The following is a 26,459-nucleotide window of genomic DNA, read 5'->3' as shown; positions in this document are numbered from 1 at the left end:
TGTCTCTCTCTCCATCACAGCCTGTCTCTCTCTCCATCACAGCCTGTCTCTCTCTCCATCACAGCCTGTCTCTCTCTCCATCACAGCCTGTCTCTCTCTCCATCACAGCCTGTCCCTCTCCAGCCGAGTGCCTCCATTCTCATCAGAACTGCCCACAAGTCAGCAATTGTTTTTCCTCTAGCAGTTATTGACCATTAAACATAATGATCTCTTGATAGGAAGATTTTCCTCCAGGCCCCATCTAGTCCAGGACTGTTATAGAGGAGGAAGGCCTCAGGGGACACACAAACCACTCCTCAATGATCTTCTCCCATTACTGCCAAGGTCCTTCATTACTAGGATCGGGACCCTGGTGTTCTGTTGTTATTTCCAGTGGAGGTGAGCAGGGCTGTTTTCATGGCTGTGTTACAACAGCATAGAGGGTTGGGGGTCGGCTTTTCGAAAAACAGAACACTTCAGGTAATTAGTATAGCAGAAATGAGCAAGGGACAGCATAGGCCGTACGTGTCACTATGAGTGTGTGTGTGTGTGTGTGTGTGTGTGTGTGTGTGTGTGTGTTTGTGTGCAACACCCTCACTCTATATGTGCTGCTCTCTGTCAAGTAGCTCACCTGCCGATAGCCCAACAAGGTATTTCATTAGCAGCTCTTTTACAATGCAACTAATGCAACAAAGGCCCGGCCACGACCACCACCACCGCCTCCACTCCAAGGCAACGGGGCCACTTCAGGAGCACTAAGGGCCCCCCGTTTACCAAGACACAAGGAGGGGGTTGAAGAGGCCATCCCTGCTCATAATCTCACGACAAAAGGCAAGACAGGCATCATCCTATTATTGTTGTGATCTACCCAGTTCGTGTCTGTCCTCTGCACCACGGGGGATATATTTGATATAGATGGCAGCGCCGGGGCTCAAAGGAGAAGGCGGTCAAGGGCTTCCAAAGCAGTACTTCCTGCAGGTGTGGCGGTGACGCAAGCTGCATGCCGCCCTCACGGAGACCACATTATGAAAACAACTGAAGAGCTGCGAGTGTGTGTTTGTGTATGATTTGTTTACAGACTTTGGACTTTCCTCAGACAGTAGCTCTTGAATATTACACACTTCTCCAATTGTGTGGGTAACATATTTGAGAAGCATTTTTTTTTCATGTTTTCCACAATTGTTTCCTTAAGGCAATCAATAAATCCAATATTCTCGAAGAAATTAAGCTAATCCGGTATCACCCGATCATAACTACAAATAATAATGATGCCGGATGAAGTGACTGAATGTCTTACCTGTCCTTCTATCTACCTCACTCAGCCTTGCAACAGGCTAGGCAGACCTACTGCTAAGCTAAGTCACATGTTTTGGGGGAATTGCTTTAGAGGAAGGCCTGAAGGGTGGATGTTTTAGGTTGCATACTATTAAAAAAGAGCTTACTCTGGCTTATTTCTCCAAAATGCCTGCCCTACCTTTAAGTGAAAATTAATAGGATATAAGATGAGTAATGGATTTTAAGGGATCCATATGCAGGTATATGGTTTATAGGTCAAATACTTCTGCATACACACATACTTCTGTATACAGACACATGCAAGTGAGCTTGGACATTTGTTTGTGCCGTCACCTAAGAACACAGATATGTAAAGTAATGCATGCACACACAAGGAGACATGCAGTATGATGTCTGAATTGTGCGTGAGCCTATTTGTGCATAGATGCCTTTCAATATGTGTTTTGTTGTGTGTCTGTGTGTGTGTGTGTTGTGAGTGAGTTGCTCCAAATGTGAGAGCCTGGGTGTGTGTATGTGTGTGTGTGCATGCATACAAGGACCAGAATAAATGAATGGCTGATTTATTCCCTTGCTTTGATGGTATTAAGAGCCCTACTCTCCTTAATGTGGCACGCTAAACGCTTTTCTCTCCAGTCTCATTTGAAAAGTAGGGCCACCCAGTTTAACTATTGGTGATTGGGACAAATAAACGACTTAAGCTATTTACATATTTCTCTCCTGCTAATATGAGTACCGTTTTTTAATCAAAGTGCCGGCATTGAGGTAGTGTAGTGAAGAGATGTCACTCTACGGAGGAGCATGTTCACTTGAATTGACTACTTACTTGTGGTAGATCTGACTGTACAGAGAAAAGTGGTAATGTGGTGAATTACAATGGGCCATCATGAGGATGGCATGCTTGAGTTACCTGTGATGAAATGAAACGAGACAAGGAGCTGCAAAACTACATTCATATTGGAATAATTGCTTCACATGAATAAGGCTGCCTATATTGATATCCATTAGAAAATGGAGTATGGATCACAGTTTGAGTAACGGCAATCAATGTCATTACAAACATATTAATCAAATACACATCTTAATAGAGCTTTGTAACAGAAGCCGCCAACAAATTAAGGCCAACAATGACAGGGAGAAGGTGTGGGACAGACAAACACACACACACACATTTTATCTGACCTCTCTAGTAGCAGTAAAAGGCCAGTGCTTCGGAGACCGTGGCTCGGGAGACACTAAGCTAGGGGGTTAAGCCAGGTGATTTAGCCCCGAGTGTGTGTTTACCCTCGGAGGTGTGAAACATTTAGAGTGGTGTTGGTGCAGACGGAGGAACGGGAAACAGTTTACTTAGAGAGTTAAAGCCGGCGGCCTGTTGAGACCGCTAATTGGCCGCTTGTTGTTCTAGCAGAGACCGACACGAAGAACCGGCGCATCATTTAGTGACTCACTGATTTACAGGACGGCAGCGTGCACACAAGTGTTAGCACTGTCGATTGGTCGGGAAGACACACATTTGTCAACGCATGTACTGCAAATACACATGCAAGTTTCATGTACACATGCGTGCACCTGTTTCTATTCCGATGGAATTAATTTTTCATTTCATAAAAAAAACACTTGCAAAACATTAAAACAAAACTATTTTTCTGTTTTCATGTTGGACCAGAGTTATCTTTAAAGAAAACCCAGAGGGTAGAAAACCGAAGAGACAGGGGGACGTGCCGAAGAGCACGGGCCACTAGACCGCTGCACCCGCCCCCACCGCCCTGTTGACAGACAGCTCCCCTGCATTACCATAAGTAGCCACTCCCACTCCATTAGCAATGAAGGTGGGGGGCACACATGACCCCCCCCCTACCATTACCCCCAGGAGGTTAATGGCTGTTGTTAGAACAAATTTGATTGGTGTCATATCTCACGCCTGTCGACGGCGGGGATGAAGAGAGGTGAAGGATGAATTTACTTAATGAATTAATCTGCGGGCGCTAATGGCTCGGCTAACAACATTAGCCCAACTCCTAACAGGCCTCTGTGCGGCTGATTCCACTTGAGGTGGTTTTATTGTACTCCCTTTAATTCTGGCTCTTTCTTTGGGGTGAACCGTGTTCTTACTCTGCCTCCCTTACCTCAAGGACTGGTTTAAAAGCCCTTTCTACAGGCAGATTTACACATCTATATGCACCGGGAATAAAAAGTTGGGGACAGGACAATTTTAATTAATGCTATAATATACCTCTGTATTGTATTGTATGTATTAGACCATTGTGTATTTTTTAATACAAATGTTATGGATTAATTAATTCAAAAGTGACTCAACACATGTCTGTCCCACACAGAGTTTGACTAGAGAGTTTCTAGAGGAGAGACAGCAGAAGTTGTTCCACATCTCAGCCTCTATCTCAATACACACAGTGGCAGAGCCGCTGGTGGTGCTGGTATTTAAATGGTGATATATAAGGAAACACAGATGTCAGTATTCATACCCTGGGGTGACCCACAATAGGAAATGAGAGGGGGGTGACAGAGCAAACCACCGTGTTTGCAAGTGAATAGTGTAATTACGGACCGAACCTCTGTCATTAACCTGTATTGTGGAGTGCCCCCAGAATCTCTTACCATGAGAAAGCCTTGATTAATTGACTGCAAGGTTAAGAATAAACGATGTCGTTGGGCTGTGGTTTGTTAACCAAATACTAATGATGTATTTGAAGAGGAGGGGGAGGGGGGGATAACTCAGTTTCTCTGTGCTTTTTCTTTTTGGTAAAAGATGTCGATATAAAACAATGAATCCAACCAAAATGATGATGAGTAAAAATCCAACTAAGAGATATAAGCCAGGGAACAGAAAGAGCCAGGCTACAGAACAATAAAAACAGCTGAACAGAGACTGGGCTCTGCACCACTGTATTTACTGTGTTAGGGGATTGCAGGCATGGCTGTATCTGTAGCTCTATGCCTGTTTTGTGTGTGAACGTACATTTAAGTGAGTGTCCCGGTGACAAGTATTCACATGTGAACTGTACTGCGTGTTTATGTGAGCACTCAATGGTTCTTACGTCTGTGTGTAATGTGTGTGAGCATGTATGTGTAATGTGTGTGTGTATGTTTATGTAATGTGTGTATGTGTGTAATGTTTGTGTGTGCGTGCATGTGTAGTGTGTGTGTAGTGTGTGGTGTGCGTGTGTGCGTGTGTGGCGGTGGCTTGGCAGCAGAAAGCTGGTTGGTGGACGGGGGTCGGGCCAGGCTGACAGGCGGCTGATGAAAGCGACGGCGAGCTGCTTCAATAAAGAGCAGATTATCATAAGCAGCAGCCCATTGTCCAGCCCATAATACCCCTCAACACCCCCCCCCCACACACCCTTTCCTCCCTGCCCTGAAAATGTTAATCAGCCATATCACTGGTACACCCAGGAAGCAAACAGCCAGAGGACTTGGATGCAGAGCGACAACTGTTTACAGAACAACAGAAACACAGAGATAGCGATTTGACTAAAAAGACACACACACACACAAACACACAAACACACACACACACACACACACACACACACACACACACACACACACACACACACACACACACACACACACAGTGGCAAAAAGAGACAAGAGATAACAGAATAAAAACAGAAAGAGAAAGAGAGAACGTGAGCATAGGACCCATTGGACCAGACGCTGGGGAGAAAGCAGGTGTTTTGCGGTGGTGCTGCTCTGGTTCAGCCCGACAGCCCGTCTGAAAGCCGGGGGGGTCGGATGGGGCTAATATCGCGCGCGCGAGCCCCACAAACCAAACCCCAGAATGCCCCGTCCCTCTCCCCCCCGGCCCCCCCACCACCTAGCCCCACCCCATTGACTCCTTCCACGGTGACTTGCTTTATCTGAAGATTTTCAGACAATGCCTGTAGGATCCCAGCCTTAATCTCCCTGGAAAATGCCTTTTCATCCCCGCTGTTCAAGAATGTCTAAAAGCTCTGCGGTGGGGCATGGGGGAGGGGGGAGCTTGGAACATCTGGGAGAGAGGTAGGTGCTGCTGGAGACGAAGGGATTGGGGGTTGGGAAGATGCTCCTTGCGAGTGGACTAATTAAATTGTTTTAGCTGCTCAAACATTCAAATGGCCGAGGAGATTAAGGGGAGAGGAGAGAGGGGGATGACGGGGGGGGGGGGGGGGGGGGGTAATCTGTTTTCTGACCCAGCTCTACTAGTCTTTCACACACACACACACACACCCACACACACACCAAATAAACATTGTATTGCATCTCCTTCCAGGCAGGAGAGAGACTGATCCTTGTTTTTCCTGAAGGGAGCGCTGCCCTGAAACACATTCCGTCGGTCGGATGCAAAACCACCCAGTTGTGAATAATGCAACTGCCATCGTTACTCAACATTCACAACGACAACACCAACAAACTAGACAACGTGGACAGGCCACGGGCAGGAATCAAAAGCATGCTAGGTCTGTGTCAGTCTGCAAAGGCTTAAAACAAATGAAACAATCACAATATCTCCTCCCAAACCAGGAAGATCATATTCACAGCATTGGGAGTGTGTTATTGGCTGTGTAGTGTCTAAGTCTGAGGTCCGTTATCAAAGAACCCAACGTGGTCTATAAAGGCCAGAAGCCGGTCTGCTGCAGAGCCCAGGCTGTATCACAGGTTGTCTCACTCAGTCCACTACGGAGACAAACACAGTCAGTGGAAAAAGCTCCCCTCTCCGTCTCCATTTCTTTCCCAAAACTGTAGAGGGGGTCTTATATTCTAAATATTGTCTGTAATATTCTAGCCGGTGCTGAAAGATTAGACTGGTTATCCCGTTAAAGATGGTAAAATGCCATTCTTGTGTTTAAGCTCTTTGCATAGGAGGTCAAGACGTTGTAATCTGCCCAAAGTTACAATAATTAATGTTAAGCTCTTTTAGCAATACCTTTGTAAAATAACTGGCCTGATAATATAATAATATGCTTAAGCTTAATGCTGGCTGTTTGTGGCACTGCGACTAGACAAGGCAAGGGCTTGATCTGTTTGAGTGTGTGAATTTGCACGCACATGTGTGTGTGTGTGTGTGTGTGTGTGTGTGTGTGTGTGTGTGTCTGATCCTCAATACAGTTCACGTGGAAGAGCTTAAACCTTGAGTCAAACCGCTGGGAGAGAATAGCAGTGACATGAAAGGCTGACGGAGATGAGGGTTACACTGTTAAAAAACATCAACACACACACCGTGGTGCACACACAAGCACACTTAATAATTTGATAATATATTGGTTGAATTTTGATATTTCCGTGAATATATGTGCTGGAGTACATCTGTAGAGTATCAAATATAAGCGTCACAGTCAGAAGATGTCCTGTTCTGAAAGTCATCCCTGGAGGTCCAGGCTGTGGTTCTGCCCCCGAACCGTCCACCCCCCCCTCCCCACGGCAGAGCACCCCTCCGTTACCGCGGCGACACAAAGGCAGATTAAAGGGCTGTGTGCCATAAGAACCCCCTCTGTCAATCTTATCACACTTGAGTGCAATTTTTTTTAAACATATGTTAATCTGGGAGGACAAAAAAAAAGAAGAATTCAGTGATCGTGCTTGTTTCTGTCCTGCTTCTTATCTCTTATCAAACTGCATTGTGAGAGTGGGGGCGGCCGAGAGCCATTATTGGGATAATTGTATCCATTGTCGCTGGTTTTGCAGCTTTTTTAAATGGGAGGTGTGCGTAAATAGGTGTAAAAGAATGTGGGGGGTCATCGATGAGTATTCCTTACAGACACACGCACACGCACACACACACACACACGCACACACACACACACACACACACACACACACACACACACACACACACACACACACACAGCATTTAAGCTGAAATGGCAATAAGACAAGTCTGATACTCACAATACCCTTTGGAAAGCCAACAATGTGACTGTCAATAGCACTACTAGCTATGGAAGAGGCCCTATGATAACTATATCAGCTGAACCGAAAAATGGAATGGAAGTAGGCTGCATGTCGTCAGTTATGGCGCAGATTGGATCCCACCTGAACTGTTAACGGTTTTACATTAACAGCATTACTATCTAAAAGGTAAAGGACAATAAAATGCCTCACAATTGGAAATTCTTTATCACGGATACACCTGCAGGGTTTCCCCCAGCACTGTCTTGTTAAGGCGGCCGCCTTAACAAGACTAGGGCCCCGCCTTGACTACCAATGTATTAAAAAAAATAAATAAAAAAAAAAGTTAAAAAAAAAAAAATAAAAAATAAAAAGCGAGATTTTTCTGCCATGAATAGGGTAAGCCCATCATCTTCTCACTATCTTAGTTCAAAATTTAAAATATTAAATATACAACATTGACTTCATTCACTCTATGTGTAGATAAAGACAGACCTGCGAAACTGCAGGGCAAGAGTCTTACAGCCTGCATGAAGATCAGCATCAATGGCCCACCAGTGTCTAAGTTCAATTACAGCAGGGCGCTAGAACTGTTCTTTGCACAGCCACGCAGAATTGCATGCACTGATGCCTCTTGTCAGCTGTGCCGCAAATAAGATCCAAAAAAGGAACTGTAAATAGTTGAATTTGCATACAAAAGTTAAGTGTATTTAATTTGCACTTTTCTTTAATTTTATTTTGTAGTGTCTGCATGTTTGCACAACATTTGTACCTACTGTTGTTTATTTATATGGAAATAAACAGTCGTTTATTTCATTCATGCGTACTGGCATCTTTGAGCAAAATACCCCCAAAATTTTTCTGCGCTGCGCTTTGCGCCGCGCCAACAACACCACCGACTGCTTACCACCTTGACTGAGACATTTACTGGGGGAAACACTGCACCTGCATTGTCAAATAACAATAACTATGATGGAAACCAATATTTATTTTTTTATTTTATAAATGGCAAAATCCCTCCTCATAATTTAATGATTGGATTCCTTGCTCTCATTTAATGAAGGACCTCTCAGACATCCTAAACCACTTGTTTGGATGAACAAATGTCTAGCCCACAACCAGTGCTTCAAAATGAAAACACAAACCATGAGAGATCATTTGATTAATATCACATCTACATCCTCCAAGCCCCATCAACACAGAGCATTCTCGGCCTATCAGCGGTCCTGACTGCAACAGGAAGACAAATTTCTCCCAACGTTGCATCTATGAAGGACAGATCTCCCAGCAGTCCAGGAATAACAAGTTCATTATGAAGGACAGTTCTCCCAGCAGTCCAGGAATAACAAGTTCATTAGCCAGTGGGTGCGCTGGAGGAATTCAAATCACCACCCCCCCCACCCCACTGACCAGGGGCCCGCTCTCTGATTGGCTCGCTGCGTCGGAATGGCGAGAGATGCGTTAGAGCTCGGCAGTAATTAGGAGTTGTTAGAAAGTGAATTCTCCAACCGCAGATTAGGAAATTAAACTATTTACTGATTACATATTAATAGAAGACAACAATGACGCCCGCCATGCGCTTGGAAGGCAACCAAGGAATAAGACTGTGTACTTAATTACCATAAACAATGGGGGCATAGAAATGGAGTTTTACGCACACTCCCTCCTGTAATGTGTCTGATATCAGAGGACACTTGACAATTCTTGTTCAATTATCTCTATTATTTAATGTGCTGTGAACTGCCTCAGAGTAAATAAATTAACCACACCAATTACCCCGGCTGTGTCTGGGGAGGGCTGGGGCGTAATAGAAAACGCTGCAGAATGCTTCACTGTGCCCAAGCACCGGTCCACGGTGCAGGAGGTGAGGAGGGAGGAATAATGCAGGAGAAACGTTATAGAAATAAAGATGAAGGGATAGAGGGAAGGTGCTCAAAGCGATACAGGAACGCAGGGAGTATGAAGGGGAAAAAGGAGTGCAATTCAGAACATTAAATAATAATAATAATAATAATAATAATAATACAATTACGGTAATAGCAAATATAGTTAAAAAATAAGTCCATGGAAAATTAGACTTATGGACTATAATGGGCTATGTTTTCTTCATTTTTATGTTCATGTACACACACAGAACTGATCACCCAATCCTTACAGAACACAGAAAATAATAAACATACCACAAGTAAAATAAATGCCAACCCTAAAGCCGACAAACAAGGGGAAATTGTGTAACGATGTATGTTAAAGCTGGTTGTCCATGAAAGATAGATGTTTCCTGTTCCTGTTTACCCATCCTTCCCCATGTAAGGATGGTAACCTATCAGTGTTATTACAGGGAAAGTGGGGGGGAAAGGATTCTTCTTCAATTAAACCTGGGGGGCTGTCAGAACTAGGGCTGGGCGATATGGCCTAAAAAAAAATCCCCTGATTTCCGATTTAAATCGATTTACATAAAAAGGCATTATGGCAGGCCCTGCCATTGTAAACAATGTAACCTGTAACATAACATAAAATGTAAAATATATAAAATATAAAATAAAATATTTCTGTAAACATAAAATATTACTAATGATAAGAGGTAGTTCTGATAAAGTGCCAACATAACATTCAAACTTTCAACATGTGTTCATAAATAAACAGTGTTTTGCAAACGGTAATTACCTTTAAAAATGGAATAGTAACAGGAGAAGAATGAGAAAAACACACACGCAGCTCTTTCCTTCACTCGTCGGTATTGAATGAGGAAGAGGAGCGCGAACCCCCTACTGGAGCCCCGAGGCATTACCAACAGATCGACGAATTGCCAACTGATCGACGAATTATTAAACCACACAGATATATTTCAAATGAATTATGTTTACCTCAAAATAGATTATACATATATCAATAAATTGTTGTATACAACTTGTCACACTCGCTGCCATGTTTGTGTATCACTTTGGTAAATGCACGCTCTGTGCGGGGAAGGGCTGAGCCCATAGCGAACTACGGGAGCTGAGAGGGAAGCGTTGGCGGATGTTGAAGAGAAAACCGATTTTCATTTAAACAAGTCGACGTGAGCTACACACTCGAGTTAATCGATAAAATCCATTTATCGCCCAGCCCTAGTCAGAACACCATCTGAATGTGGGCCTGCTTTGCAGAAACCTTTAAGAAGACACAGTGTACAGCCAATCGGTCCACAGCCAATCAGTAAAGACCCAAACAGTCTACAGCCAATCGGTCTAAAGCCAATCAGTAAAGACCCAATCAGTCTACAGCCAATCAGTAAAGACCCAATCAGTCTACAGCCAATCAGTAAAGACCCAATCAGTCTATAGCCAATCAGTAAAGACCCAATCTGTCTGCAGCCAATCAGCCTACAGCCAATCCGCCTACAGCCACTCAGCCTACAGCCACTCAGCCTACAGCCAATCAGTCTACAGCCAATCAGACATTGGTCCGGGATGTAAGAAAGGGTCGATCGATCATCTGTGACAGTATATGGAAGGGTGACCTCAGTTACCGAGGTGATAAAGGTTACTATAGTGACCACCTGTCAGTGACTCGTCCTGGTCTGATGCCTTCTGAGCATGGCCTTAAGGCACAGTCCATAACTTATTGGCTGGCTCTGGGTTTAGAAGTACTGCAGAAGGGAAGATAGCCGGACACCTAAATGGACACTTCTGAAAGCCGGCCATGTTGCCCTTCTTCTGCTCAAACCCATATCGGGTTTCCCACACCATTCAGTCTGGTTGTATTTATGGACAACTGATATTTTGATGACATGGTCCATGGATTTCTTATCGTAATGGGATAATTTATATTGAAGTGATCTCAATTCCATTAAAGGCTAATGGCCTCTTTGCTTGGGTGCATGACTTATGTTATTTTATGTACCTAAATGCTAAAGGTGTGTAATAGCAGAGGTCCGGCAATTTTTTGTTAAATATGTGTTGACAAACCAAAATGAATAAAGAATGTATTAATACCACTATGCAAAATTGTTGACTGAAACATATGTTAATAACACATTTGAATTCATCCAATTCTAACAACAATTCAACACAAATATTGAGGAACTGCAAAAAAGACAAATAAAAAAGACAATCGTCAACTAATAAGGTACCCAATAAGGTAATTTGCAAGAGGAGATTCTTTTTTTAAAGAGGACAATGTCACTCTTTTACTGATCATGGACATCTTTAAGACACGTCTGTCTGTGATGTCAGACTCACATTCATGGTCCAATTTGACTGTTTTTTGTATTTCACTTGACTGTGTAAAATTTTGATTTCTGTGCTAATACTTCACACAGAGACTTTGCTGCAGTTGTTACATGAGGGTTAATAATAGAGCATGTCATTAAATCGTAGTAGCATCAACAAAACGTTTGAGATTAGTTCCATTCCCATATGATCCGCTAGGTCCCAGTAGCAGAGTTTCAGAAGTGATCGCTATTGACGGTTTAATTGATCATTGTATGCTTGCTTTGTTTCCAGTTGAACATGCCTCTCCAATGCCTTGTGAGGAATCAAAGTTACATCAGCAGATATCCTACAGGGGTAGGCTTGGTACACCTGGCCCGTCTGTGAGAGAAGCTACTGGAAGAGAATTACATGTAGGGAGGATCATTAGGTCCTTTAGGTCGGTTTGCTATAGGTGGGACCTGCAAACACGCTTTGTGTTTGAATGCAGTATCTTAACCAATAGTGCTTCACATACACAAATACAAGTAGCAGGACTTGAAAATCAATTTATCCAGATAGCAGATATTGTCAGATTCGCAATTTAAAAATAAAAAAACATTGAATGCGCCATGGACCAACATTCTGCTTCCAAAGAGGATAAGATTTCTGGACAGACCATGACCATCCTGAAGAGGCCGGCTGTTTTATGCTGTCAAAAGACCATAGCAGGTGGGCTTTCTTTAACCACATTTCTCCATTTCAGCCAGTGCGTATGATAGGAGGGGTAAGAAAGTATAAATATATATATATATATATATATATATATATATATATGAGAAAAGAGAGAGTGGGGATGCGGAATCTATCTTTTCGGCTGAAGATGGTTTGGTAGAAAATAACCAGGTTTTCTGCAGACTAGCCACTGCTTTATCTCTATGTGTATAAGAGAGAAAGAGAGCGAGAGAAAGAGAGACTGAGAGCAAGAGAGAGAGAGTGAGAGAGAGTGATAGAGAGCAAGAGAGAGAGTGATAGAGAGCAAGAGAGAGGGATAGAGTGAGAGAGAGAGGGAGGCAATAACTGTTCTTAAATTTGACAATAGAGCGTTCTGAGGGGGGAACAGGGCACAGAAACGGGCCAGGGGAGAGGGAGGGCAACAGGGAAGAGGAGCAAGACGATCGCAACAAACGAAAGGAAGATAGGGTGGATTCCCACGTCCAAATGGGATAGGAAGGGAAAGTAAATCCATGGTGACCCTGGTTTTCCTCTCTTAAAAAACCCTCCTATCCTTGCTCTGCTGCTTTTGTGTGGTTCTGAATGCTGTTCAGGTTGTGTTGATATAAATTAGCTACAGGTATTGGGGTGAGCAATACCAGGTTACTCTTATTCACAACACAGCGTTGACGGACGCTACCTATGACGACAACATGAAAGGCTGCTTCTAAAGCTTGCTCTGTATTTAGTGAGAACATGCCTTTGAGCAGGTCAATGGTGCGTGTGTGCACCGAAGAAGACAGTCCTCCTGTTTCAGTCTGGGGCTCGACAGAGCCAAGGTAGGGTCTCATGTCTTTATCCCGCAAACCCCTAAGCCTTCCTACAAAGTCTTACTCTGCACGACCTACTCTTCCACATGCAGCCCTCAATGCCAGACAAGTTGTGCTGTACATCTACTAGGTCCGTGCGACTAGGTCCTCTGTTGGTCTCCTTGCTGTTTTGGTGCTTTTGGCATTTTGCCTATTTGTCATTGTGCATGTCTTTGACTCTACCGTCATTTCTCTCCATTTAACCCCCCCCCCCCAAATCCAGTCTCCCTCTCTGTTAAACTCATGCATTTCCTTCTTGTACGGCATATCAATGAAGGCCAGATAGGGGGGGTTGCTGGCTGTGTATGTGTAGTCGTGCATGACAGTGCAGGCTGTTCAATAGAGTTGAGGCTGACTGGCAACCCTCACAGCCTAGCTCGCTGGGGCCCAGTGATAGACATGCTGGGAGAGTGAGAGAGTGAGGGGTTGTCAGACAGGTACTGAGAGTGAGACAGGAACGGAGTGCGAGACAGGAACTGAGCACGAGAGAGGAACTAAGTGTGAGACAGGGACTGAGAGCGATGTAGGAACGGAAACAAGATGGTCTAACGCAGGAACTGAGAGTGAGACAGGGACTGAGAGTGTTACTTAGACTGAGTGTGAGACAGGAATTGAAAGAGAAACTGACTGAGTGTGAGACAGGAATTGAGAGTGAGACTGGCTGACATGAACTGAGAGTGAGACAGGGACCGAGAGTGAGACAGGTACAAAGTGAGACAGACTGGGGCACCACTATCACACCAAGTTATCGTTTCCCCCATGAAGGGCTCCCTTATCACCCAGGCACAGAGAGGTCTCCCTCCCCTCCCTCCCCAAGACACAGCCCTCCCCTACTGCCCCGCCCTCCGACCCCCCTCCTCCATCACACGCCTCCTCCACACCCTCCCCCCGCCTCCCCTCCATCCCTGCCTTTCATATCCACCCAGCGCTACGTCTCGCTACGTTCAACCAGGAGGGAGCAGGGCTTCAAAGATTTCCGCGGTCTCTAACACATGCACACACACACACACACACAAACACACACATAAACCACACACACACACACACACACACACACACACACACACACACACACATAAACCACACACACACCCTTACTGTATATGCAGTTCGTTTGCATCCATTTTACACACAGACTGGAAAGAAATATATCAAAAAAGCACACACGCAAATTCTTGCGCAAAAATTCCCTCGCAGACATTCAAAAACGACCATGCACTCGGGTGTGTGTGTGCGTGTGTGTGTGTGCGTGTGTGTGTGTGTGTGTGTGTGTGTGTGTGTGTGTGTGTGTGGGTGTGCGTGTGTGTGTGTGCATGGATGCAACCGTACATGTTTACGTTTGCGTGCGACTGCATCTGCGGGCTGTGTGTGCGTGTGTGCGCTGCTGCGCGTACGCTCAATTTGCCAAAACAGTTTTTCCAGTGTAATTGGGCTTGGGGTACCTGTGTCCATGAGATAGCGCAGCCTCTTCTCCACGCGCGCAGCCCGCGTGTCGATCTGCCGCTGCTCGCTCTCCAGAGCCGACAGCTCCCCAACCACATACTGGCTGGTGTCTCTGAACTCCGACTGACAGAGACAGAGAGACACACACACACAGAGTGGGAAAGCAAAGGGAAAAAACAAGAACGTTTTTAGAAAGGGGTTTGAAATATAATAAAACAGGATGAAGAAATCTGCAATAGAGAGTTTAAAATCATTAACAAAGTAGGAACCTTTAATAAACACTGAAAGGAAATCTTTCATAGATGTAGCAGAGAATTTGGAAAGCTTAAAAGAGAACGTAACAGTTAAATGTTGCGACCCGTATTTACTGTTCTTTGCCGTCAAAGGAAACCGCAATTTTAAACCGTGAAAATAATAATAATAATTATTATTTATACATTTTCAATGAAAAGATAGGTATTGCTCCTTCTCATTTTTAATTCACCTAAATATATTGTACATATTTGATGCATGTTCCATACGTCCTACAATGTGCTCTCTCCCTCTGTCTGTCTATCTCTCTCCCTTATCTCTCTCCATCGGCCCGTTTAATTGCTCCTTAACCACATGCACTTATAGTCCTCATCTGTGACCCCCGACGACCCCACGCCGTCACTGGCTGCTTGCTATTCTCCACAGCATGGCTCTTACCAGGGTTAAAATGTTGATTCAGAATCACCGACTGAGAATGCATTCACCAAAAAATATATATCACCACTTTTATTGCTGATGCTCTTCACTTTTCTTAATAGGAAGGAGAACAAGCGAGCAGGGAGAGGTGGAGAGAGAAAGTTTTTTTTCATTCCTCCAAGGCCAGCACTTTTCCCAGTACTGTGTATGTGTGTGTGTGTGTGTGTGTGTGTGTGTGTGAGTATGTTTTCATGTATACGCTTATGTGTGCATTCCACTGAGAAAAGAGGGAGACAGTGAGTGTGTAAGGGTGCGTTCTTGCCAGAGAGTGTGAGTGTGTGTGTATGTGTGAGAGTGTGTATGATGGTGTGTGTGTGTGTGTTTGTTCACCCCCTTCATACTTATGCTCTATCACCATTTTCTTCCTTGGCAAATCAATTTTACACATGATCAGCCTACTCCCTGGCCGGGCCGGGCCCAGCTGTAATTAAGAGCGGCAGAATTACCATATATATTATATTAATGCAAACATCATTCAGCAGGTAATTCTTGGCTGATCGGGATAATGGAAAGGTTCAACACCCATTAACCCTGGGGCCCAGACCTTGGCCTGCACGCAAGCTCGCACACACACACACACACACACACACACACACACACACAAGCACACACGCATTCACACACACACACACACACACACACACACACACACACACACACACACACACACACACACACACACACACACACACACACACACACACACACACACACCAGGGTAAGTGGAGGTGTTTGTTTAGGGAGAGAAAGATCCACGAGTAGTCTACAGTGTTTCACCTCACACACACACACACACACGGACACACGACCACACACGCTCCCGACATCATTGATATAATTGCATTCTTATGCACACACTCTTCACATACTCAATCTCACACAGTGAAGTGTGTGCATAAAGGGTAGGGTGCATTATTTGTTCTTTCACACACACACACACACACACACACACACACACACACACACACACACACACACACACACACACACACACACACACACACACACACACACACACACACACACACACACACACACACACACTTTTTAAACTGCAGGTGTGCTGATAGCTACTACTTTAATTATTAAAAAGGTAAATGGTTAGATCACTGGTCCTATCTCTTTGAGGTGAGGAGAAGAGAGAAGAGGAAAGAAGTAGAAGAGGGGAACTAAAGAGATAAGACACCACAGAGCAGGAGATAGAGGAGGAAGAGAGAGAGAGATGTATAAAGGTTAGGGGAGAGTGTGAATAGAGGCAAAAGGAGGTCGATAAATAAAATGTTTGGAGAACTTTCGGACTAGCACAGCAGAAAATAACAATGAGCAAACATGATGGAAAACACTTGACAACCACACACACACACGCAATCTCACAGCTATCTGTAGGTAAGATAATCATTGTAAAAATACAACGGGTTGAACAGGAGGTTGATACGACTGTCACCGTAACCATAGTAATCAAACCGTAGTACCTCTTCCTCAAAGGGTCTGAGAAGGTCCGACTCCAACAAGAGACTTCCTCGCTCGTCTCCAGAACTCATTAGGTCTTCAGGAACAGACTTCTGCCTCTTAACCTCTGGGGAGATAGAAAGAGAGGTAGAGGAAGAGGGATAGAGAGAAAGAGTGAGAGGGAGAGATAAAGAGAGTGAGAGGGGAGAGGAGATGGAGGGAGGGGGAGGGTCGTGAGGAAAGGTTAGCTGAGAGATCATCAGTACACATTGTTAAGTGTATAATAATGACGTCCCTTCACAATACATGATGGGAAGTCAATAACTGCCAATGGTCAACAGCCAGTGTGTTTGTGCAGGTGAGTTGGTGTACGTGCGCATAGGTGTGTGTGTGTGTGTGTGTGTGTGTGCATGAGCTCCTAGTTTGTCCTTCGCGTGTGCTTTAAATGTCCATGTGTGCAGTGTGAACTAATGTCTGTAGATGCATGTTTAAGCATGCATGTGCATGTGTGTCTGTAAGTGTGCGTGCACACATTAGTACGAGTGTGTGTGTGTGTGTGTGTGTGTGTCTATGACTTTGTACATGATGTGTTTGAGCAGCTGTACTGCTACTCTATAAAGGGAAAGGTGTGTGCGGCAGTGCTGACCTGGTCTGTTGTCCACATACTGGCTGAAGGACTGCAGCTGTGTCTTCCTGACGGCCGAGTCCTTGTTGAAAACCACGGGGCATCGCAGACGCTCTGTCGCCTTGCGCAGCCGCTCCGCCCGCATACGCTCCTCCGAGGGCTTCTGTCACACACACAAACACACACACACACACACACACACACACACACACACACACACACACACACACACACACACACACACACACACACACACACACACACACACACACACACACACACAAAAACTTAAAAATCTGCCATTATTATAATATAGACCAAAAAAAAGTAGATGTGTCCATATCGAATGCAGTTCTCGACATACTAGGGCATCAGGAGCCATGGCGTTTATCGAATACGCAGTACGGTACATACAGCCCAGTACAAACAGACCCCTAACCACTTCCCAACCAACGCTTCCACTGGAAAACGTGTCAAACTCTCCAAGATATCAGTAGGTCTTTGAAAAGTCAAGTGTTTTGTTTCATTTGCCAAGTATACTTACTGATTTTGACACTGTTATTTTTAATATTTGTGATGAGTTGGACATGGCCTCTATCATTTGGTTTCATCTCTATGATTGTTGTCATCTCTAAGATGTGCCCAATACAACTATACCAAAATAAGCACCCTTAACTCGCGTCAGGTGTTATAATACCATTGCTTTTCATATTTCTGTGACACCGTAAATAAGAAACATCTAGTAACACATACAACACAACACATACAAATAAAACACCAAGAAAACTATGCGTAGGACCGAATAATGGAATAAAAGTCGTTCCAGCTGTAGCAACTTTATTCTCATGTACAGTCTATGTGCAATGTTGATTGTTCAACGTCCATGTAAACAAATAGCCACCAGGGAAACCTAATTGTGACATGAAGTTAATAGCAGGTCATCTCCCCAATCCTCTCATCAACACAACAGCTACCAAGAGGAATTTGAAATGCTTAGCTTTCACAAGAAGAACTATCCTAAAGTCAGTGCATCAAGTACAGAAGCATTGACATAATTTGGCTGCCTCACCCGGACATACACACACAAACACACACATGCACACATACACAAAATAAAAGATGAGGATTTTGTCTCAAATTATTGACTTTAAAAAACATTGTGTGCAATTAGGCTGCACACATTTGGCCAGTTAGTCCGTCAAACTCCCTCAACCGCTTAGAGCTGGTATCAGACGTTTATTAGTGAGCAGCTTCGGGATTTCAGAGCTGTTCTGTGATTACTGTGACTAACACACAGTGTATAACAGTGTATAACACACACACACACACACACACCACAGGCAAACTCAAAGGAGGTTGATAGGTTTGTTTCGCTTGTTTGTGAAAACATCCTTCAAAAGACACAAACACACACACACACACACACACACACACACACACACACACACACACACACACACACACACACACACACACACACACACACACACACACACACACACACACACACACTCCCTCTCTCTCTCCCTCCATCCCTCCCTCCCTCCCTCCCTCCCTCCCTCCCTCCCTCCCTCATAAACGAAAGACAGAGGAAAGCAATTAACTTGACTTTCAACAAAACCCAGAGCCAGAAAATATACACAGATTATGCAAAACGCGGAAGCAAGACCTATTGTTTTCAAAGCGAACATGTGTTAAAAAGCTCCACGCTCACTTCTCCCGCTATCAAGAATGTCACGCAGAGCTGCTTTTATTACGAAGCCTCCCAATATGCTAAGCCGAGTGGAAGAGAGAGACTGGGGGCGGGGGAGATTGGCGTTCGCACTACGCTAATAAGATGGCGAAACACGTAATAAAGTCAACACTTAGTGGCAAAACCCACGCGGCTTGAAGAAGACCACTAATAAACACAAACACACACACACGCAAGCACACATACACGGCCCAATGTCAAACTCCTTTACAGTTAACAATTGAAATCAAAACTAAATTCAAGTATGTTTAACTGGTGTCACCATTTGATCCACTGTTAAAAAATACTACCGTTGAGCATTTTCCCCCCATTTTTTTTTTTTACATGGTTAATTTTGTGACAATGTTATGACCTGGGCTGATCAAGCTTGAGAACAACAGCGGACCAATTGAGCTGGGTCAAGCATGTGCAAAATACGGGGTGCGTATGCGTGTACTAGTGGGTACTAACTAGGGGGGTAACGGTACACAAAAGTCACAGATCGGTACGTGCCTTGGTTTTGAAGTCACGGTACGGTATAGGACGGTACGGTTCATAGTTTCAACAACGGAGAATGGCCGTAGATCAGCAGAAATTAAAACACCAATAAACTTGGTTATGACATTTGCATTTCTGAATTCCCAGACAGGGGTTGTTGAAATAACCCCTGTGTTGTGTCATGAGCTGGGTTTGCACAGCTCGTTTTTTTTTTTCACAGCAACGGTGATAGTAACACCTGGATGGTGCCTTTTCAAATGCGTGTGCACGTAGACACGGAGAGCCCTCTCCGTAGCCGGAGAGCCTCTTGGAGACCCTCTCCGTAGCTTACGTGCGCATCCAATATTTTTTAACGATCCGTCGACGCCATGGACCCATTCGTCGACGCAACGGAGACGGCAAGGGCTGTGATTGGTCCTCTAGCAAAATCATTTCCGGAATCATTTCTCCGGTTTGACTATGCACCTTAATTACTTGTACAATGTTTACTTTGCACCTTAACGACAAATAAAACACCAAATAAGATTTAAAAAGCTTTGGATGTTTATTTACAACATTGCTTACATGGTTTATAGTCAACATAAAAGACTGATTGGGCGGCGAATTGCATTACGTATCCGACGTCCCGACGGAGAGCTGCTGAGGGGTCTACGTAGTTATGGAGTCAGAGTAGTATACTTTGGCTAAACGGTCCGGGGGGAACTCCGACTTCAAATTCCACATCGCAAAAAAAGCCTTTATACTACCATATTAACACTATGTACGCCACATTTACGCACCGCGGCCCAGCTCTGTGACCGCACCAAAGTGCCTGTACCGTGGCGGATCGGTACAAATACGTGTATCGTTACACCCCTAGTACTAACAAACCGGCCTTTACGGTGAAATCATGTAGAGTATTTACTGGAAAAATACTTATTTCTTTATTACGATTTCCATAAGCGATGTTTCTATTGGACATAGCATAACATTTAATTTCTGTTATAATTAGTCAATAGGACAGAATTTCCTTTCCCCTGACCTCAGGTGTTTATGTTCATATCTGTTACTTAATGCAGAGGGGGAGATAAGGAAGGGATTCTGACCGCATTGAAACACATGACCGCACAAAGACACAAAGCACAAAGACACACACTATGAATGACACCTTAGCTGGCCTAATGCCTTCCTAATACAATGTATCAAACGATGTGGACACACTCCCAGAGGAGCAGTTGCACGTCCTAGTGTGTAAACACACATGCCCGCACACATTCACAGGCACACGCACACACAGAAAACAAATACCACATGCGTTATGTTCTTAGCCTCCCAAAGCACAAGAGGTGCTAACTGCAAGCAGACAATAAGATCATACATCCTCTTCCTCACTCTTTTTCATGCACAAACACATACACCCTCGCCTAACATACCTACACAGACCCTTTCCCTGTCACACACACAAACAGTTTTTTGTTTGTGTGTGTGACAGTTTCCCTCCATCATAACAATGATGGAGGGAATATTCCTCCCTGACCCGTGGAAGAGGTGAGGGCGGGACCCGAGGGGACACAATGTGTGGCCGGGCCAGAGGGCCCCATATAAAGGACCTGGGGTCTGTTCAATATGGGAGTCAGTGTGTGTTTCCAAGTCGAGTCAGTGTGTGTCGGCAACATGGGATGACCACACACACACAGACACACGCACACACAATCTGAGCATGCGATTGTCATATCAGAGTGTACTATTCCCAGTGTTTTTAGACGTTTATAAGAACTTCAAGATCAGTTCCTCGTATAGGGTTGTCTTAGTACAATGTTCTACAAATACTAACTTTCTGCCTCCTCTCTCACAGACGAACCTGTTTGAGCATCAGAGGGTGTGGATGTGGACAGGCGATCAGAGTCACACTGTGTCCACATGGCCTCAACGGATGCAAACATCCTCAATTCCATATCTGACTTCTTATCGTACATCATCAAATCAGCTGATGCAGCAACTATCTACCACCGTTGATAGTCAATATAGACATAATAGTATGCACACGCGCACACACACACACACACATACCGAAAAGGTCACTTACTTTAGGTAGGAGATTGATATATTTGTGAGTGAGAGAGAGAGAGAGAGAGAGAGAGAGAGAGAGAGAGAGAGAGAGAGAGAGAGAGATAGGATATATTTGAGTCCTTTATAAAGTGTTATTATAGTCTGATGGGAAAAACCAGTTAAAGCTGATCAATAACACTGATCCTGCATGTCAGACAGAGCGATGATGTGAATGAAAATAGAGAAAGACGGGTGTGTTGGAAACCAGGTTAATGTGTTTAAGGAATTAAAGAATCAATACATTCAAACTATGTCTTCCATTCCTCCAATCTTTCGTGGATACAGTTATATTAATGTGCATACAAACAAAGATACAAACAACGCAATAACGGCACACAACAACAGCACAAATAAAGTTCAATGACAAACCCAGTCTAGCTAGGCTATGGAGAGGCTCGTCTTTCAAATCAAATCTGTGCCCACTATAAATAATAACCGGACATTTTGCTGTACCTTTAACATGCCTTCAAATATAAGTACTGAGACTTTCATATATTTAAGTGTGCCCATCACATATCAAGAAATAATATATCACTAAAACAATACCTGAGCATCAGAGAATCTTAACAGGGCTTCAACCTAGACCTATACATATATGTGTGCGTGGGTGTGTGTGTGTGTGTGTGTGTGTGTGTGTGTGGGTGTGGTTACCTCAAGTCCATCGCTGGGGATGAGCGGCGAGGGAGAGGATGCCACCGGGGAAGAGGAGGATGAGGATGAGGAAGGAGAGGACGCAGAAGCCGCCGTCCCTCCTGGTCGGACCTCCACCAGCTTCTTCAACTTCAGGTCCACTTGCCCTCTGTTCCCTGGGGAGAGAGACAGAGACATACAATACAGTGCCAGTCTAAATCTTGACAGCATTCCACTTCCATGCCAATGCCACAAAATGTCTGCCCTACCGCCACACAGGAAGGACCCCATCCCGATACCCAGTGACCTTTTCCTCAGCTAGTCTGTTCAACAGTTGGTCCTTTACTTCATTTGTGATCATTGAATTACTAGACTCTAAATCACACACCGAGCAGATGGTGGCTTGTCACCGGGAAGTTTCCAAAATAACCGAAACTACAGCTAAAGTATGGGCATGAACGATGAATCCCTTTCGCCAAATGTCTCTCTCTATTAAATATCATATGTCTATATTAATATATATAAATAAATACTTTTACAATTTATATTAACAATACGTATATAAAGATAACCGTAGAGGCAATTGAAAACAGGGAATGAAATGCTGTTATGTGCACACGGCACATATATTGCTGCCTCAAATCCAGAGAGACTTTTCTTTGCCTATCTCACATCAGCAGCAGAAAACAAACAAGTTGTAGAAAAACAGAGTAATTAGTGTGCCTCAGAAGAGAGGAGAGAATGCTGTTCCGGAGATAGCATTTTTTGCTTCAAATTCTTTTGTCTAGGGAGAACTTACTTTTTAAAATTACTATTCATAAGAAAAAAAGTTTTTTCAGATGAGAAAATTACTATAAAAAAATAAGAGAATATTTGAATTCTGTCAAGCCCCCCCCTCGAGGCCTGATTAATCCTGACCTCAGTGACCCCCACCAATCAGAGAGAAATTGTCAGGGGTCAAGAAAATAGTCTGCAAAGAGAGTGAGAGAAAGAAAGAGCGAGAAGTAACACAAATAACAGTAGAGATAGAATGGAGAGGAGATTCTGGACGGAGAACAATACAAAACCACAATCAGGCATGGACTACACACGGTTTGCCTTATTCACTGGACGTCCATCCGTTGCTTTTTAAATAGTTACTTTATTGGCTATACCATCGCTACCATGCCAGATCCTTGACCTTAACAGCTACAAAGATGGTGCCAACGATTGCCTTCTAACCAATGTCAATAAAGACACGGTCACTGAATGCAATTCAACAAAACGGCTTCAATTCAAGATGGCCACCGCGTGAATAAGGCAAATGCAAACATGCATCAACTTGCAGCCCCATGAGGCCAGGGCCAGCAGCTGACCTTTACCCAGGGATGTTAGCTCAGAGCTTGGGTTAGTGGGTCCCGGGAGGCCCTGGCTGCTAGCAGGGGGCGACAGCGGGGCTTTGGTGAGTGCTGGGTTAGTATTAAGCTTGAACGTTGATGCGGCAACATAGTCATCATCATCCTCCTCCTCATCGGGAGCTCCAGCGTGGAGCTCAGCCCTCATCTCCGCCTCCTCACCGCTCTCCCCTCCACCATTCCCACCACCACCATCACCACCACCTGTGACACCATCCAGCATGTCTGCAAGAAGGTTGGGGAGGAAGCAAGGATGGAAGCAAAGGAAGTAGATGGAGGAGGTGGGTTAAGAAAACAAAGGAGATGAGGAGGACAAGAAGGAAGGAAGGAGAAGAGTGTTATAATGTTAGTATGTTAACATAAAATGTTACTTCTGACAAACAAAACTAGCATACACACGGAGCAGAGAAAGACGTAGACACAAAGATTGAGATCAAAGAGTTAATATAGGCTGGTATGGATTAAACACCAGTATCTAAATATTGTGTGTGTGTGTTTGTGTGTCGACAGTATTGAAGTGCAACTTTAAATAAGACTGCCGAGCCCAAGAAATTGGATAAAGGAATATCGGTTAGTATTGATTTCTGTGTGTGTGTGTGTGTGTGTGTGTGTGTGTGTGTGTGTGTGTGTGTGTGTGTGTGTGTGTGTGTGTGCGTGCGTGCGTGCGTGCGTGCGTGCGTGCGTGTGTTCGTATTTTTGATACGTCAAGTGAATCTAAGCATCCCTGTCTTCTTATTTAATATTATGTTGTTGCCTCTCAAGTCAAAGATAATATCACAGAGCTAAACCCAAAGAACAAGAGATGGAAATAAAAAGGAAACTGCATGAAAACATATTCCTCTAAGCCTCTAAAGAGTCAGTCTGGGGAAAAACTGTGGTCTTCCTCACCTAGAAAAGCCAAAAAGCCAGATACAATGAAGAGGAACAAAATAATAACAACACAGAACTTTCCCCATCCTGTGAGAAAGAGATGAACTGAAAAAGGGGAAATAAACACAAATTGCTCGAGAGTAAAGGAGAAACAGTAACAGAAGGTGAGTAAGTATGTTAGTGCACTGATGACACACCAGGCAAATATGAACACACATAACTCGTTATAACCAGACATTTTCTCCTTATACTAAGACATTTTCTCACTATAACTACCGTAATTAAGCAAATATAGAACACAGCCTACACACACAAATTACAGTTTCGTCGCCTACGTATATACCAGTGCAAAATGTATCTGACCAAAATCAAATGGCAAGGATTTTACACTGCAGCCATTTCGCTCCGCAGTGATTGTGTATTCTATCCAAATACCTATGAAAAGGTTTGTGACGATCAATATTCGCTTAATGGTAATCCCCACTGGCACAAACAGGTTGAACTAATAATAACAGGCTGCTAATTGCGTAATATACTCCAATTCCGCTCTTTATCTTTTCTGGTGAGTCGTCATCAAGAATAGTGCATTAATCCGCATGCTCTTGAATAACGCTAGTTCTGCAGTGCAATAGTATTGAAACTATGCACAAAGTGCAATCCTCTTTAGTTTTATGATCAAAGCCTTGTGTCTTATTGGAACTTAAGTGGGTGGTGTATCTAAGAGCGCTCACAGAGACACCGGCATACAGCCTTGTTGTGCCTTCAACACTGCTCTAAACCTGGGTGCGCATCGCAGCACCAACAGTACCACTCATGATATTAAACACAGAAAAAGAGCATCCAATCTTAAATGGTCGCAGTCTCGACCAGTCCTTTGACACTATCCTGCCCATCGCACAGAAACACTTAGATATTACAATAAAATAATGTCCAAGGCTTTGAAACACTTGAAATAAAAAAAATAGTTCAAATCAAAGGAGTGTCTTTGACCCTTTCAGCAACACCTAGAGGCCTTCAGGTATAATTTGATGTACGAATGAACATCAAATTGGGCATTTGTTACTGCAAATTCCCAATGCCCTGCCTTTATACAGGGGCATCCTACAGACAAGTTTTCTTTTTTTAAGCCTAAGTTATTAGTTGTTGTACATCTAGTCCTTTTCTCTGCATGCAGCGCTCAACTATTGTTCTTCATAAGTTTTATTCTTTCTTTCTTTCTTTCTTTACACACACACACCAGCAGTGCAGGGCAATACATTTGACCTTTCAGATTCTTCAGTTCAATTCATTTTACATTTCTGCATTTTCAGCAATGCTTTGTGCTATTCATTAAGCTGTCACTTTATTTGTTTCCAACCATTCACATTTTCTTAAATGGTGTGTGCATGTTTACATTGTTTACTCCATTTAGACTTTTTAACTTTTTTTCAAATCCCTTCACTTGATTTAAGCCATTCAACGTTTCTATGTGGCTTTATTAAAAAATATTTTCAACCTCACTTTGTACTCCAGCACTCACCGCATTTTCTGCAGGGAATGCATTTTCTAGTTATATCTAGTCCTTTTCTCTTTATAGCTAGAGCTTTCCTCATTATATCTAGTCCTTTTCCGGTTATATCTAGACCTTTTCTCTGATCTGACACATAACGCTTCATTCAAACATTTTAGGACACTGTATTCTGCTGGCGCTTGTGTAGTTTCAGACCCAGAAAGGGTTTAGATTATTGCTTAGTTGTGTGCTTGTTGCTAATTTCCTTGTTAAAGTCATGATAGTGGCGCCATTAAGTTTGTAGACTGGTGTCTACAAAAATGATTTGTTTGAGCTCTTGAAGATAAAATCTTTTTCAAACAACTTTGGTTTAGATCAAGCTATAAAGTTCAAAAACATATTTTTTAAATGTAAGGGCCTCTGAAACTCGGCCCTTGATTAATTATATATTTATATTATATTTTATACATATATATAATAATGTTTAAGTGTACGGTACTGTTGAGAAACATGTGTTATCTACTTGTTTTGCCAGCATGCGTTGTGGTGTGAATGTTTCCCACTTACATAAACCAAAATGTTTTTGGGATCGTTTATTAGAT

General features: G+C 43.6%; 1 protein-coding gene across 4 annotated transcripts in view; it reads right to left on the bottom strand.

The window, feature by feature from the left end:
• Positions 1 to 26,459, bottom strand: part of ehbp1 (EH domain binding protein 1) — a 141,209-nt gene that overhangs the window by 15,593 nt on the left and 99,157 nt on the right. Inside the window, exons 17-21 of one of the 4 annotated variants that reach the window (XM_056609563.1) lie at positions 23,460 to 23,723; positions 22,126 to 22,280; positions 17,178 to 17,316; positions 16,555 to 16,658; positions 14,353 to 14,476 (exon numbers count right to left, since the gene is read on the bottom strand). In XM_056609563.1, the coding sequence (XP_056465538.1) occupies positions 14,353 to 14,476; positions 16,555 to 16,658; positions 17,178 to 17,316; positions 22,126 to 22,280; positions 23,460 to 23,723 (786 nt within the window). Of the gene's footprint in view, positions 1 to 14,352; positions 14,477 to 16,554; positions 16,659 to 17,177; positions 17,320 to 22,125; positions 22,281 to 23,459; positions 23,724 to 26,459 lie in introns of all 4 variants that reach the window. The other 3 variants (XM_056609562.1, XM_056609564.1, XM_056609565.1) reach the window with 3 other exon arrangements.

Source organism: Gadus chalcogrammus, chromosome 15 (assembly GCF_026213295.1).
Source record: "Gadus chalcogrammus isolate NIFS_2021 chromosome 15, NIFS_Gcha_1.0, whole genome shotgun sequence".
NCBI classification, from domain to species: Eukaryota; Metazoa; Chordata; class Actinopteri; order Gadiformes; family Gadidae; genus Gadus; species Gadus chalcogrammus.
This window is presented reverse-complemented; position numbering and strand designations above follow the sequence as displayed.